This window comes from Sus scrofa, chromosome 9, assembly GCF_000003025.6.
Source record: "Sus scrofa isolate TJ Tabasco breed Duroc chromosome 9, Sscrofa11.1, whole genome shotgun sequence".
Classification (NCBI taxonomy): Eukaryota; Metazoa; Chordata; class Mammalia; order Artiodactyla; family Suidae; genus Sus; species Sus scrofa.
In genome coordinates, this window is record NC_010451.4 from 105,601,396 (window position 1) to 105,617,499 (window position 16,104).

At 47.5% G+C, this 16,104-nt stretch overlaps 1 protein-coding gene across 10 annotated transcripts in view; it reads right to left on the reverse strand.

Moving 5' to 3' along the window:
• ATXN7L1 (ataxin 7 like 1) overlaps positions 1 to 16,104 on the reverse strand; it is a 461,024-nt gene that overhangs the window by 136,782 nt on the left and 308,138 nt on the right. For 2 of the 10 annotated variants that reach the window (XM_003482699.4, XM_021063513.1), the window contains one exon: positions 13,703 to 14,881. The exons of 7 other annotated variants lie outside the window; for them this stretch is intronic. In XM_003482699.4, coding sequence (XP_003482747.1) covers positions 14,799 to 14,881 — 83 coding nt within the window. In that variant the 3' untranslated portion in view covers positions 13,703 to 14,798. Of the gene's footprint in view, positions 1 to 4,634; positions 6,480 to 13,702; positions 14,882 to 16,104 lie in introns of those variants that run through there. One more of the 10 variants, XM_021063510.1, reaches the window with a different exon arrangement.

Consider the following 16,104-nt stretch of genomic DNA (forward strand, 5'->3'; position numbering starts at 1 on the left):
CTAGGGCTGCACCTGCAGCATACGAAGGTTCCCAGAATAGGGGTCTAGTCAGAGCTGTTGCCCCTAGCCTACACCACAGCTCACGGCAATGCCGGATCCTAACCCACTGAGGGAAGCCAGGGATGGAACCTGCAACCTCATGGTTCCTAATCAGATTCGTTAACCACTGAGCTACAATAGGAATTCCAACAAACTATTATATTTAGAATGGATCAACAATGAGGTTCTACTCTATAGCAGAGGTAACTATATCCAATCTGCTGAGATAGACCATGATAGAAAATAGTATTTAAGAAAAGAACGAATATATATGTAGGACTGGGGTCACTTTGCTGTACAGCAAAAATTGGCACAACAGTGTAAATCTACTTTAATTTAAAAAAAGTAACTGAAAAGAAGACTAAGAAAGAAGAAATAAAGACAAATCAGCTTTAGGGATTACTTATTAGGAGTTCCCTTGTGGCACAGCACGTTAAGGATCCAGTGTTGTCACTGCAGTGGCTGGGGCCCCTGCTGTGGTGCAGGTTTGATTCCTGACCTGGGAATTTCCACATGCCACAGGCATGGCCAAGCCCCCCCCACCCCCCACCCCAACCAAAAAACCTTCTCCCTATATATAAACATCTCTATTCCTCTGAACTCTAAAGCCTAGCCTGGGTGGGGCCATAACTTTTCCAGGCCTGAGGGTCTTGTGACTCTCTGTTGGACCTGCTGATGTCCTGGCCGTCCACAGTCCTGATCATAACATAATTATGAGAAGACACGGTCACGGCAGACTTAGCTCGCCTTTGTGAGAAGGGGCAAGAGGCAGTGGTGGAATGCTGGACTTGGTGTATGGGGGAGAGTGGCCCAGCTCTCTACCTGAGGGCCTCAGTGAGTCAGGGTATAACAAGGGGGCAGGCTAGATGTGTCACCTCGGAGGTCTGTTTCCAGCCTTAGCATCCTATAGGTGTTCTGAATAGATACTACTTGTTGGACCACACAGATGAACAGAGAGCTGCTATGCCTGAGATGCATGTGGACATAACCCCAATGTTAGGGCAAGGATCCTCCTACCAGACAGTGACCCAGCTGTGTGTCCTCTTGGCTCCCCGAGCCTGGGGACCACTGAGCCAGAAAGCTGAGGCTCCCGCTCCTACCTCCAGAGGCTTCCTCCTCAAGTCTGGGGCTGGGGGTTTTTGCACACTGTGCCTCCGCCAGTTTTTCTGAACCAAGTCAAGTCCTCTGGAAGCTGCCTGGCAGGAGCCAAGCAAAACAGCTGGGGCTGGGCGTGGACAGGGCTGCCTCTGTGTCCCCAGAGCTGGGCCCACGGGAGACCAAGGGGAATGACAGGCGGTTCCGTGAACCAGAAGGACAGACGAATTAAAGGGAGCTTCCCTTTCTTGAAAAATGCTGGCAAGAAAAACTGCAAATAGCTCTCAGCATGTTTAGGGAAAGGCCCTGAATTGGGGGAGGGTGTGGGCGTCCGGGAGGCAATTCGTGGACACTGGACATCGATTCTCAAATCATGTGCACGGGGGAGGAAGGAAATGATGGGGAGAAAAGAAATGACAGGGATCCTTGGGAGCTGGCCTCTCTCTCCGGAATGCCCCACATTACTCTTCTCTCTTAGATTTGTCTTGCTTAATATTTTAGGCAGAAACTAATGTTAAGGTGGGTTTGTGCATGCCCTCTGGACACGCTGGCATACTGGTGGAGAGATGTTTGGGAGTGTGCTGGGCTCCAGAGGGAATTCTCTGTGGAATCAAGGAATCTCTCTGGATAGTCCTCCAAACCACGTTTAGGGTATGGTTACTGGATGGGAGAGGAAGAAACGGTAAAATGAAAACAGCACAGTCAAATGAGAAAGAAAATGTGTCTTTCAAAAAAGTTTGACGAAGTCTCTGGATTTCTTTTTCTTTTTTAAAATATGGCCACACCCGTGGCTATGGAAGTTCCTGGGCCAGGGATTGAAGCAGAGCCACAGGTGCAACAACGATGCCAGGAACTGAACCTGTGCCTCTGCGGCAACCTGAACTGCTGCAGTCAGATTCTTAACCCAATGTGCCATGGCAGGAACTCCTGGTTTGGTTTTCTTAACCAAGACTTGCTTTGAAGTCTAATTCTGCCCTTACTTTGAAAACTCAGGAGTTATAGACTGTGAAGTTGTCCTTTGCAGGCTGGGGGGTGGGGGGTGGGAGTAGGGGTTGTGGGGGAGTTGGGGGGGTTGTGGGGGAGGTGGTGGCGGTGGTGAAGGTGCACAAAGTTGTCACAGTCAGAAAATGGCCACTATGAGAGGTTGTGAAAACTCCGTCCCTAGAGATTAAAGAGACAGCATTTAGGCTGGTAGGGTCCAATTGAAGGAGCTGCAGAATCACTCATAGAGGGGGGTGGGGTAGGGCCTGCATTTTTTTTTTTTTTTTGTCTTTTTAGGGCCGAAACTGCAGCATATGGAAGTTCCCTGGCTAGGGGTCAAACTGGAGCTGTGGCCACTGGCCTATGCCACAACCACACAGGATCTGAGCCGCATCTGCAACCGACACCACAGCTCACGGCAACGCTGGATCGTTAACCCACTGAGCGAGGCCAGCTATCGAACCTGCTTCCTCATGGATGCTAGTTAGATTCGTTTTCGCTGAGCCATGTGGGAACTCAGGGGCCGCATTTCTTTATTTCAAAAAGCCCCAGAGTGATTGTGATTCAATACAATTCTCTGCATTCACCCGGAATCCCCTCCCTCAGGTCCAAAAGCCTTGTTGAGAACCGCTGTTGGACACTTCTTGCCTAAAAATCAGTCTGTGAAATTTCTCCCTGCGCTATGATTCGAAGGGCTTACTGTACCTATAACAGCTGTGCCCCAGAGGACCCTCCTAGGCCTTCGAATGGGAGAACTGGGGCTTCACCTTTTTTGTTTTTCTATCTAAGCGCACTCCGAAACAGTGTACAGACTGTGGGCATTTCAGAAAGAAGCTGAGATGGAAAAGTCTGTCTTGACACCAAAAAGAAGGTAAATCTTAACTCGGGGCACCAGGACCGGCTCTGTTGTGCATTTCAAACAATTTTGTGAGCAGTTAAATATGACGGATAATATAATTTTATATTTACAATTGCACTTTCAAAAATGCCACTTTAATCAATCACCATTTTCAAAATCTGAAAGGGCCTTCTCACTGCTCTTTCAAATAAAAAGCCCTCACTCTTTGAAAATGGCTTGTCCTTTCTCTCAGCTGGCGTTCAAAGCTTTCCACTCGTCCGGCTCCAATGTGATCTTCCTAAGGGCCCCCTCCCACCCCCCCCTGCAACCTACTTCTATCATTTCAAACTAGCCGTCTCCTCCCTGTTACATATTCCTCTTTAATGTTGTAATAACAGCAGGGGAATTGTATCACTGCGATGATGGATGCATCTTAACTATCCCCAACTGCTGAAATTTTTTCTGTTCCCCTTCTCCAAATTTTGCCAGGAAGGTTGCAAGGGATCATCTAGTCCAGGGGTTCTCAATTTTGGCCAATCACTGGAATGTGGGATTATAAGGAGCGGGAGGGTAGAAGGTAAGGCTTTTTTTTTTTTTAATTGAGTTATAACATGCATACAAGAGAGGGCACCAATCACCAGCATGCCACCTGACAAGAGATGTACAAAACACCCTCAAGTAATCAGCGCCCCAGAAAAGCTGGAGTAAAGGAAGCTTTTAAAAAAATTCTCACTTTGGATCCCAATCCTTTGAGATTCTGATTCCTAAATGGGAGGTAAAGCCCAGAAATTTGCATGTTTAAGATCTCCCCTGGAGTTTCCCACACACCACCAGACTTGGAAACCACCAATTGACCAAAAGTTTTCAAATCGCCCCTCAGGTGTCACCTGGGGGTTGGGAGCGGAGACAGGGAGCTGTCAGACCTGCTTTCCTTGCAATCAGAGCCACGTGTATCTCCTTCTCACTTGGGACCTCCTTCGGTGGGGTAAAAAACAATCCCTTAATCCTCAATTCTGGTGCTCGCCATTTGTTTTTTGTCTTTTTGCCATTTCTTGGGCCGCTCCCGAGACATATGGAGGTTCCCAGGCTAGGGGTCTAATCGGAGCTGTAGCTGCCAGCCTATGTCAGAGCCACAGCAACGCGGGATCAGAGCCGCGTCTGCAATCTACACCACAGCTCACGGCAACGCCGGATCTTTAACCCACTGAGCAAGGCCAAGGATTGAACCCGCAACCTCATGGTTCCTACTCGGATTCATTAACCACTGCGCCACGACGGGAACTCCTAATCCTCAATTCTGAAACCCACCTATATCAGTCAGTGTTCAGTCCAAGACGTGGAACCCGACTAGGATGGCTATGAATAGATGCACATATGTACCTATTTATCTATGGATCTACTCCACATATTTGACCTTTTGCAACAGCAATTACTGGTTAAACGCCCTCTAGCAGACTGTTGTTTTTGCATTCCATGCTGGCGCATTAAGTCCACAGGGCAGGCAGTGGGAAGGAAAGGACAGAAAGTGGCAGAACCAAGAACAATCTGGAACCCACAAGCCTTAACTGGAACCTCATGAGGACTGACTAAAACTCCTGTCCGTTCTTGTTGCCTTTGACTTTGAGGCCACTCAAGTCCCCCAGAACCCAGGGCCCTGCATCAAGGAGCTAAACACACATACCTGGCCTAAGAGTCCAAGAGGCTGAAGGAGGATCCAAGAGAAGATGGAGCAATTGCAGGCCTGGCCACTGCCTGTGCCAAGGAGGTGAGCAGCACACCGTGCAGGACAATGCATGTGTTACAAAATGGCTGCAGCTACCCCTCCATCCTCCAGATCCTGAATCCCTCAGTGGCCCATCCAATGAGCAACCCACAGGACAGGGAATTCTGGGAAATGTAGTTCAGTCCACCCAGGTCGACACCTGACAAGCCACCCCCGCCCCCTTCTTATCACTGGTTTTCAAGCTTGGCTGCACACTGGAACCACACTCGAGGTTTTAAAAAGCTGAAGTTCCCGTTGTGGCTTAATGGGATTGACAGTGTCTCTGTAGCAGCAGGGACATGGGTTCAACCCCCCGTCCGGGGTGAGGGTGGAGGGGCAGTGGGTTAAGGGTCTGGCATTGCCGCAGCTGTGGCGTTTGTTGCAGCTCTGGCTAGGATTTGATCCCTGGCCTGGGAAGAATGAAAACAAACAAACAAAAAACTGATGTCAGGCCTGCCATCAGGATATGTGGAGGCTCCCCAGGTCACCCCAATATGCAGTTAAGTTTGACAGACCTATGTGAACCTCAGTGCTATCCTCAACCAGGAGCCCCAGAAGATAAGGTCTATTCTCATTTTGCCAAGAGGAGCATGAAAAGATCTGGTCCTAAAATGTTTTCCTCCTCATCCTGCCTTTCTGCACCTGTCTGTCCTCCCTTCTTGAACCGAGCCACCACGAAGCCCTTCTTGGTCATCCTCCTGGTCTCAGGGCAGCAGGAGAACGGTGCGCAGACCCAGAGGTCATTCCAAAGCCACCAAGCTCACAGTGAACTGGAGATTGGAAGTTTTGACTATTAAGTGTCTAAATAAAACATCTCTTCCTCCTAGGCATTGACTAATAAAATGATTAATAAATGATGAATAAAATGATTCACAGCAAAGCGGTCAGTGAACACTTAACCATACGCAAGTATTGGCAAGAGCCAGTGCTGTGGGCATGTGGGTGGTTGAACTGCCACTTTTTTTCTGGCCCCGCCCATGACATGTAGAAGTTCTCGGGGTAGGATCGAACCAACACTACAGAAGTGACCTGAGCCATAGCAGCGACAACGCTGGATCCTTAATCTGCTGCACCGCAAGGAAACTCCTGCCGAGTCTTTCTTAAGGATTGCTGAACATGAAGTCCAAAAGGAGCCACTGCAGGAAAGGAAGTGGGAAAAGTGGTAGGGGGCTGGAAGAGCATGGGTTCAAGTTCCTGTGATGATGACACTAACTAGCCAAGGAGCCTCGGCCAGGTCATTTGAGGCCTGAGTATTGCCCCACCATGGGGCCAGGAAGCATTAGAAGAGGAAGAGCTGTGAAAGAGCTTGGAGAGAAGAAGGTCCCAGAGCATGGACATTTGTGTGCGCAAGGCAACAGTGTTAACTCTGCCTCACCACTGCTCAGGGAACGGTTATCTAGACTACACTACGGATTTCTTAGGCCCTTTGCTTCCCTTTATCTAAGATGTGGTTATTTCTAATGAGATCTGCTGAAGTGTGAAAACAACACAATTGGTAAAAATAAGGTCTTTGGGATTTCCCTGGGGTTTCTCTTTCGTATGTTCTCCCTCTCGTCTGTATTACAGCAGACAGCTGAACGCTGTGGAGCCTCCCCAATCTATACTCTACAAGTTTACACAGGGAGAATCTTTCTAAGAAATAACAACAAAATAAACTTTCAGAGCATCTCCATAAAATAAAACTGGGGAAGGGAGTTCCAGTCGTGGCTCAGTGGAAACGAGAATCCGACTAGGATCCATGAAGTTGCGGGTTCGATCCCTGGTCTCGCTCAGTGGGTTAAGGACCTGGCGTTGCCGAGACCCGAGGTGTAGGTGGCAGACATGGCTTGGATCTGATGTTGCTGCAGCTGATGTTGCTGTGGCTGTGGAGTAGGCTGGCAGCTGTAGCTCCAGTAGAACCCCTAGCCTGCGAACCTCCATATGCTGAGGGTGCAGCCCCAAAAAGCGAAAAAAAAAAAAAAAAGGATGTTGGAGGTGGGGGTCCAGAGTTTCAGATGCTGGGTGTAGCTCTGGTCCTCAAAAGTCATCTTAATCCATCTCTCAGCCTCAGTTTCCTGGGAGTTGTCATGGGCATATATCTGGAGAAAACCATAATTCAAAAAGATACATGCACCCCAAGTTCATTGCAGCACTAGAGACAACAGCAAGTCCAGGAAGCAACCTAAACGTCCATCAACAGAGGAATGGATAAAGAAGATGTGGTACCTACATACAATGGAATATTACTTGACCATAAAAAGAATGAAATAATGCCATTTGTAGCAACAAGGATGAACCTAGAGATTATCATACTGAACGAAGTAAGTCAGAGAAAGACAAATATCGTATTATATCACTTATATGTGGAATCTAACAAAAATGACACAAAAAACTTATTTATAAAACAGAAACTCATAGATTTTAAGGCCAATCTTATGGTTACCATAGGTGAAACCGTTCAGGGGAGGGAAAAATTGGAAAGGTGGGAATAACATACACACACTCCTGTATAAAACAGATGATTAATGAGAACCTGCTGCATAGCACAGGAAAATCTACTCAATAGTTTGTAATAACTGATATGGGAAAAAAGAATGGATCTCTTTATATGTATGACTGATTCACTTTGCTGATACGACATTGTAAGTCAACTATACTCCAATTAAATTAAATTAAAAAAATAAAGTGCAAGTTATCTACATTCTGGGATTATTGAGTAGTGCTAATAGAGACAATGTGTGGGAAAATTCTTCTGTGACCCCGAAGTGTAGCACCGGTGGGAGATATGTGCTGAGAGCTGTCACTTCTCAAGAACGAGGTACCGGCTGACTTTCTCCTTGAGGACAGGGAGGCACAGAGCGGAGGTGGTCAACCCTGGTGCAGATGCATGGAGGCGACATGGCAGGTGAAGTCCCTAGGAGCCTGCAGAGTGACAGCAGTGGCTTTCTCACTACCTATCTGTGCTCCTTCTGCGGCTCCAAGCTGTATGTTGGCCTGGTCCCTTGTTTATTCACTCAACTGTTCATCAAGTGGTTTATTGAGTATCTACTCCGTGCCAGGCCCCATGCCAGGGGTTGAGAATTGAACAGTGAGGAGTTCCCGTTGTGGCGCAGTGGAAACGAATCTGGCTAGGAACCATGAGGTTGCAGGTTCGATCCCTGGCCTTGCTCAGTGGGTTAAGGATCCGGTGTTGCCATGAACTGTGGTGTAGGTCACAGACATGGCTCAGATCTGGTGTTGCTGTGGCTATAGCATGGGCTGGCAGCTGTAGCTCCAATTAGGCCCCTAGCCTGGAAACCTGCATATGCCTTGGGTGTGGCCCTGAAAAGCAAAAAAAAAAAAAAAAAAAAAAAAAAAAAAGAGAGAGAGAGAGAGAGAGAGAGAGAATTGAACAGTGAGCCAAAAAACCAGAGGAGTTTTTTGCCCTCATGGAGTTGATCTACCCGGTTTACTCCCAGACAGGTTTGGACTCAAGCTGATGCACAGACAGAGGTGGACAACTGGCTTCATGTAAAGCCCCAGGGATAGATGTAAATGTGTGTTTTAGTGAGATGCTAGCTTGAAGCGAAAAAATATCAAAACCTTGAGGCCATGTCTATTAAGAAAAAGAAGGAACGGTGAATCCCCACCAGCCCCCATTCAGTTCTTCCTTATTGAGCCCTGAGCTCAGGTTTCCAGAGTCCTGCTCTTTATGAGTCAACCCTTTACTGAAACAGACTCTCAGCTAATAGTCATTATTCACACTAAGGTGGTGAATGCTCTGATGAAAGCCTCGAGGTCAAGGAACGATGTCCTGGCTGGAGGGACAGGTATGCCCGTGGTCACCCTAAAATCACACTAGGGAAGCCACTCAGGCTGGCATTTGCAGGGACAACAGAGGTGGCGAAAGTGGGGGGCTACCAGCAGGGATAGGTTCCCCTCAGCAAACCCTGTGCTCTTTAAAGAAGCCCCTAGATCACAGAAAAGTGAGGGCAGGAGCAATGGGCTGTTGTCAGGGTTCCAGCTTTTGTTGTTTAGGTGAGGAGGGTTTGTAGGTGCTTAAAACATTAGGAAAAGCAAGGAACTAGGTAATTAACCACATAAATGAAAGGCGAGAACAAAGAAAGACCAGGGGAGTCTTCAGCAGCCAGAAGACTCAATCGAAGCTCTTCTTGCTCAATTTTGACCAAGCCCCACTGGCACATTTCCAGCTGGAATTACAGTATTTCTCTTCCTGAGAGAAGTAAGACATATTTTATAATAAGATTCCCCCCACCAACCCCAGCAAAAGCCAAATTCCTGAAAGACTGTAGGTAATGTGAACCCCAAGCGGACTCATTAAAGGAAAACTTGATATTGCAAAATAAAACACACTCAAACCCACATGAAACAAATGTACTGCACTGGGAATGATTAGAAGGCAAACATGGGGAGTTCCCACTGTGGCGCAGTGGAAATGAATCCGACCAGTATCCATGAGGACACAGGTTTGATCCCTGGCCTCACTTAGTGGGTCGGGGATCCAGCGTTGCTGTGAGCTGTGGTGTAGGTCACAGACATGGTTCAGAATCTGAGTTGCCATGGCTGTGGCGTAGGCCAGCAGCTATAGCTCCAATTTTTTTTTTTTTTTTGTCTTTTTGTCTTTTTGTCTTTTTAGGGCCACACCAGCAGCACATGGAGGTTTCCAGGCTAAGAGTCTAATTGGAGCTGTAGCTGCCAGCTTACAGCAACGAGGGATCCAAGCTGTGTCTGTGCCCTTCACCACAGCTCACGGCAACGCTGGATCCTTAACCCACTGAGCAAGGCCAGGGATCGAACCCACGTCTTCATGGATGCTGGTTGGGTTCATTAACCACTGAGCCACAATGGGAACTGCTACAGCTCTGATTTGACCCCTAGCCTGGGAACCTCCATATGCCTTGGGTGCGGCCCTACAAAGCAGGAAGGAAAAAAAAAAAAAAAAAGGTGGATACCTGGAGGAGTCAGAGAACCTCACTGGACCCTCCCTGTCCCCCACTCTGTGTATCTGTCCTAATCACAGCCCCTCCCTCCTTCCAAAGTAGCCACTAAGTTCTTGACTTAGTCTTTACTTCCTTGTGGTTATTTATTTATTTATTTTGCTTTTTAGGGCCATACCTGAGACATAATAAGGTTCCCAGGATAGGGGTGAACTGGAGCTGCAGCCCCAGGCCTATGCCACAGCCACAGGAATGCCGAGATCTGAGCCACGTTGTAACCTACACCACAGCTCACGGCAACGCCAGATCCTTAACCCACGGGGCAAGGCCAGGGATCGAACCCACATCCTCATGGATACTAGTCGGGTTTGCTATTGCTGAGCCACAAGGGGAACTCCTTCCTTGTGTTTATTTATGGTTTAATCACCCTTGTGTGTACCCTCACGACTGTAGTTTAGTTTTGCCCATTTTTATATGGCTTTGAAGCTGCTTCTAAGTGACCGTTTCCTATTTCCTTTTCTTACAATACATCTGTTGAAGACTCTAACCTGGCATTTAACCTGCAGTTTCCTACTGTCTGGACTTTGACTTTGCCCTTGGTGAATGCCCAGGTACACTAATTTTTTTGTGTGTGTGTGGTCTTTTTAAGGCTGCACCTGAGGCATGTGAAGGTTCCCAGGCTAGGGGTTGAATTGGAACAGCCACAGCAGGCCTATCCCACAGCCACAGCAATGCCAGATCTGAGCCACATCTGTGACCAACACCACAGCTCATGGCAACACCTGAGCCTTAACTCCCTGAGCAAGGCCAGGGATCAAACCCACATCCTCATGGATGCTAGGTGGATTTGTTTCTGCTGCGCCACAACAGGAACTCCCCAAATGCACTCATTCTTAATGCAAATAATTATCCACTTAAAAAAAGAAACCTTATGCAAGCCATGTTCTTAAGGAGGGCACAACCCACCATAATCACTTTCTTGTGAGTATGTGGGCAAAGGGAGTGCTTACAATAGAGGTAATGAGGCAGGGAGAAAAATGTGATCTGGGGGAGCCCTCTGGGGAACGAGTGATTTATGATTTTTTTGGTAATTGAAAGTGACCGGAGAATGCCTCTCTTTCCTATCTTCCACTATAGTTTGCTTTAGTAGGAAACACATTTGCAGTGGGGTTTGGCATCACGCTAGGCTCCAGGGCCCAGGCTGTATACCATTCGGTTTTATCAGAGATGACTGCATAATAGGAGCCCAGACGTAGTAAAAACCTAAGGAATCTAAACCACTAGCCAGACTCACCAAACGTAATAAATATAAATGATAGATGAAAGGAAGATAGATCTGGCCATTTACTTATGGTTTGGAGCAATAAAAGTAAGCTTTAAATTTTTTCTTTTTGGTAATCTTAGCAGGCAGTCTCACGAACATACTTAGTAGGATTTTCAAAAGGCTTCATCAAGTATTGACTTAATAAAGAAGTGCATCCACTTAACGGTGACCTCCAGACATCCCCAATAAGTCCAGGACCCTAAATCACATGCTCCAGGGTTATGGCACCCACGTGGTGGAAAAAGCAATGAATGGGGTCGTACTCAGAGACAGAAGGTTTTTTTAAGGCTTAAAATTAAATATGTATGGGGTCTGTTTCGATGTGTACAGGGAAAAAAATTCCCCAACTGACGGATACAATAAAAAATTCAAAAGTCAAGGCCCTCTTCAAACCCACTGGGCCACTGACACCACCTTCAAAACTTTACGGCAAAAACAAAACAAACAAACAAAAAAACTTTACAGCAGCGGTAGTTGTACAGCCGCAAAAGAGGCCTGAAAGACATGGCGGGCAGGGGTGGGGACTAAGAGAAATTAGGCAGAGGCCTTAACAGATGACATTCTGGTTCTCTATTCTTATTTCTCCCCTCGGTTCTTTCAGGGATTGTATTTGGGAAAGCAATCGGGGTTCTGCAGCCTCCTTCCTGTTCACGGTGGAGAGGACATGGGGACGGGAAGGGGGGAAAGATGATCAGGAGAAGGACTTCAGGCAGATTTGACAGCCACACCGCTTTCTCCCCTGGGCTCAGGGAAAATCTACTTGAAATATTGGGTTCCTGCTTTTATTTATTTATTTGTCTTTTGTCCTTTTTTTAGGGCCGCTCTCGTGGCATACGGAAGTTCCCAGGCTAGGGGTTTAATTGACGCTGTAGCCACCGGCCTACGCCACAGCCACACGAGATCCGAGCCACGTCGGCGACCTACTCCACAGCTCATGGCAACGCCAGATCCTTAATCCACGAGCAAGGCCAGGGATCGAACCCGCAACCTCATGGTCCCTAGTCAGATTCATTTCTGCGGCGCCACAACGGGAACTCCGGGTTCCTGCTTTTAGAGTGTAGATGGTAAAGTGATTTCCAACCCTGGTTTTCACAATGCTCTAGGGTATTTCCAATGATGACAATGTGTGTGTTTAAAATTCTCAAAACCAAATTAATTGTAATTCACTGAAAAGGCAAATATGATTCAGAAGCTTTTTCTTAGTTATTGTCTAGTCTATCTTTCTGAAATGCCTGATGCTCTTTCTTAGAATTCCTTCCTGCCTGGACTCAGGGACATGGTTACTCTGATGTTTCAAGTCTAACCTTCCTGGCTGGTTCCTGCTGCTCTTCCAGGCCTCATCTCTGGATCACTGGAAATACTGCAGGGTTCTTCCCTGAACCTTTTTTCTTGTCCCTGCTCCGCACCACCCCAGCCCCCACCCCAACCCCCTTCACGGATTTCTCAAGATTTCCAACTCCAGCCTCTACAATCTACGCATTGTATGAGACACCCCCACCATGTGAAATTCCTGAAGGACAGGCTGGGCTGGGACCCCACGGGGATGCTCACAGACAGACGAGAACTTGGAAAGGGGATTCAATCTATCATGCCTTCCGGGATTCTAGGAACTCACTTCTCAGGCTGGGTCGGGCTCAGTCGAAGCACATTACATGCATTATGGTATTTAATCTTCACACTGTCTCTCTGAGGGGGCATGATTATACACCCATTTCCTACACGTGAGATTTAAGCTAGGAGGGGGCGGGCACTAGACAGGGCAAAGCTGAGCTGCGAATCATCACGCTCTTCTGTCTGAAGCAGGAGGTTTTGCTCTGTGCTTCTGGACAAACAGACTGGCTGGATCAGGGCCTGGCAGGGAAGTGAGCCTGAACTGTCACAATGTAGGAGTAACCCATCAAAAGGACTGGGGGCTCAACGTGTGTGTGTGTGTGTGTGTGTGTATGTGTGTGTCTGTGTCGGTGGGTGACTTACCTTGGATGATTGTGGCAGGAAGTGGGGTGTGATCAAAGAGACAGAAAAATGCTTATAGGAATCAGCAGTTGCCCTCAGATAAATCTTATAACCCAGGTCCCTGCCTACACACACGGCTCTATTCCTACTGGGGTGCACGGAGTTAAAAACAAAACAACCCTTGAAGCAGAAGCCTAATTATCCCTGGCAATTTATTAAATAACTAGGGTTTTCTAGGCCTTGTTAAAATGAATGTTTAGTGTATTTTCTTATCCTCTGACGTGCACTTCTTCACTTGTCAGCACCTGCTGGCAGCAGCTGGAGTCACCGGGCCAATTTTGCTGTATGTGCAAAATCAATTTGATCCCCCCCAAGATAAAAATCAGTAAACTGATTAAGTTACAATTAAGGTATGTCATTGAAAGCACAGACAACAAGAAAAGGCTGAGGAGGACAGGTCCTGAGGTCACCCCTGACTTCCTTCTACTCAAATGCGATGATTCCCCCCCACTCCCCACCCCGCCACCGTTCTCCTTGCCTGCTCTACTGTATGTGATATTCTGGGCGAGCAACAAGATACCTCCTACTTCTTGAAATTCTCTCCTCTTTTGGCTTCCATCATGCTGTCCTTATGCCAGGTTCCCTTCCTGGCTCTTGTACTAGTTCTATAACCGATAATCTGTTCATCCATCTCTCCATCCATCCATACATTCATCCATTCATCCATTTTATAGATGTTTAATGACCCAATGTGCCAGGCACTAGAAAAAATGACAGAGTATATGTATGCCTCGTTTCACAGTTGAAAATGCTTTTATGTTATTTCATTAGTTTCTTGCTACAACCATGTGAAGTGCTGTTGGTACCTTCATTGTACAGAGGAGGAAACAGGCTCTGAGAGGATCTGGAATTTATTCATAACAGCATAGCCAGCAGGTGGCAGAGTCTGGACAGGAATTCAGGTTTTCATGCTAGTAAAGAATTCACACTGGCACTCTCTTACATACTGGTCAAGTAGAATTGCTCGACTGGTTTCATAATTCCTAATTAAATGTCATGATTCAGTCAATACCTATTCGTTGAAACTGGGCTAGGCTCTGGGGATGCAAAGTCTGGGGCCCTGCCTTCACAGAGCCTGTGGCCTAGGAGGGGAAACAGACATTAATTATATGTTCACACCACAAACATTTGTTTTTAAGGTATGAGGGAGAGTGGACCTAGTTATGAAAGTCAGGAGGTCTTTCAGGAAGAAGTAATCATTTAAGATGCACTTGGGAGGATGAGTCAGAGCTTTGGGAAGAGGGGATGAAAGAAAATCATATACAGAGAAGGAAAAACATGTGCAAGGGCCCTGGGGCAGGAAGACCCAATGTGCTGAAATTTTAAAGACTAGCTTGACTGGCATGTACAGAGTGAAAGGGAGCCCGGCATAGGATGTGCTTCAGATCACGCAAGACTTTGTGGCCATGGCAGGGATTTTTACTTTTAGCTTAAGAGCAATGGGCAGCCACAAGTTAAGAAGATGATACAATTAATTGTTTTGATTCTACCTTCTGTGTGCAGAATGAACTGTACGGGAGCAAGAGTGGAAGCAGGGAAAACAGCTGGAGGGCTTTTGTGGTTGTCCAGGCGAGAGGTGATGACAGCTTGGACCAGGGTGGTGGTGGTGGTGGAAATGGAGAGAAGAATCCCCTGGGTGCCCTCTGCTCTGCTCCAGCCCGTTTTCTCCCTAAACCCTGTCACCAGAGGGTGCTCACGAATTTGCGGTACATGGAAGCTTGTCCACACTTCCGGGCTCTGCGCAGTCTCCTCTTCCGGGAAGCCTTCTCCAGACTGTGGCAGTCCTCCGAGCTCTTTCAGAAGCTGAGTCTGTCTTCTGCATTGTCCCTTTTACACCTGCTTCTTCTCTATGGCTTGGCTGTTCTCCGGTCCATTCCTGAAGATGCCTTCATTTCTCTTGTCTTGCTTTCTCCCTTTGGAAAGTAAATGCTTTGTTGGCATTTGCTGAATGGTATCAACAGGGCTCCTTTGGAAATTACATTTGTAAATGATTACTCATGCCAAGTGCCTTTTTAATTTTTTCCCCTAAATTAAACACTGGTTGTTTAAATCTGTCTTCATGATCTTGTTCTATCAAAACGTATGTCCCAATTTTTCTATTATTTCCTCTAAACTCTTTCCCATATATCTCCTAGAAGAGAGCAGTGTCAGGGGGAATGGAGTTGGGGGTGGGGGGAGGGGCCGCAGGGTTGTAATTAAACGGGCAATCTGACCAGAATTCCTATACCTTTTAATGGGGTATTTGATTAATCCTTTCCACAGGCACCATTATTCATGCCTTGATGGAATCTCATTTTATAGCCCTTAATACATGGACCCAATTTATCCACATCACATTGTATTCGAATACTTGTCATCCAAGTTATTAGCTATCTCCTTCCCAGTGTAAAATCATCAGCAAGTTTGATTAGCTTATTCCCGGGGGATGATAGGGGAGATAAGAACAGACACAGTGCAATACGACCACCAGTGGGCCTGCATCCTCAAGTGCAGGCAGCTGAATGGAATCCATTGATGGAGCTGAGGGGGGCCACACAGACAACTGCCCCCACGAGAGGGTGTCCGTGTGGGAGCCAGGAGCCACAGCTGCAAAGGGCCGATGGCGGCCGTGCCTGGTGGTACCGAACCATCGTCTGGAATGGGATCACTTTATTTATTTTTGGTGACCCCCTTGGAATGTGGACATTTCCGGGCCGGGGATCGAACCCACACCACAGCAGCCACCCGAGACACAGCAGTGACAACGCTGGATCCTGAACCCGCTGAACCACCACTGAACTCCCTGGGATCACTTTCATAAAAAGGAGCGAGGCTTCTCCCCTCCTGCTTCCTAACATCCCCTGTCGCCCAGGGGACATCCCCTGTCCCCTGAGAGGCACAGCTCTGACAGTCCTCTTTATTCCAGGGCAGCACGGCAGCCTGAAATCCCTGTTCTTTCCCTTGTTCTTTCAGGCCAGATCGTCTAGAGGGAGAAGCATGCACCGTGCTGTTTATGGCTCTCTCACCAGTGCAGACTTAGCTCTAAGCAGCCAGCCCCTCCTTCCTCTTCTCTGGAGCCATGGGATTCATAAGTGGCTTCAGTCCTTTGTCAGCAAGAGAGAAGGGGCCTGCATGACCCCTACTAGACAGGGGACTC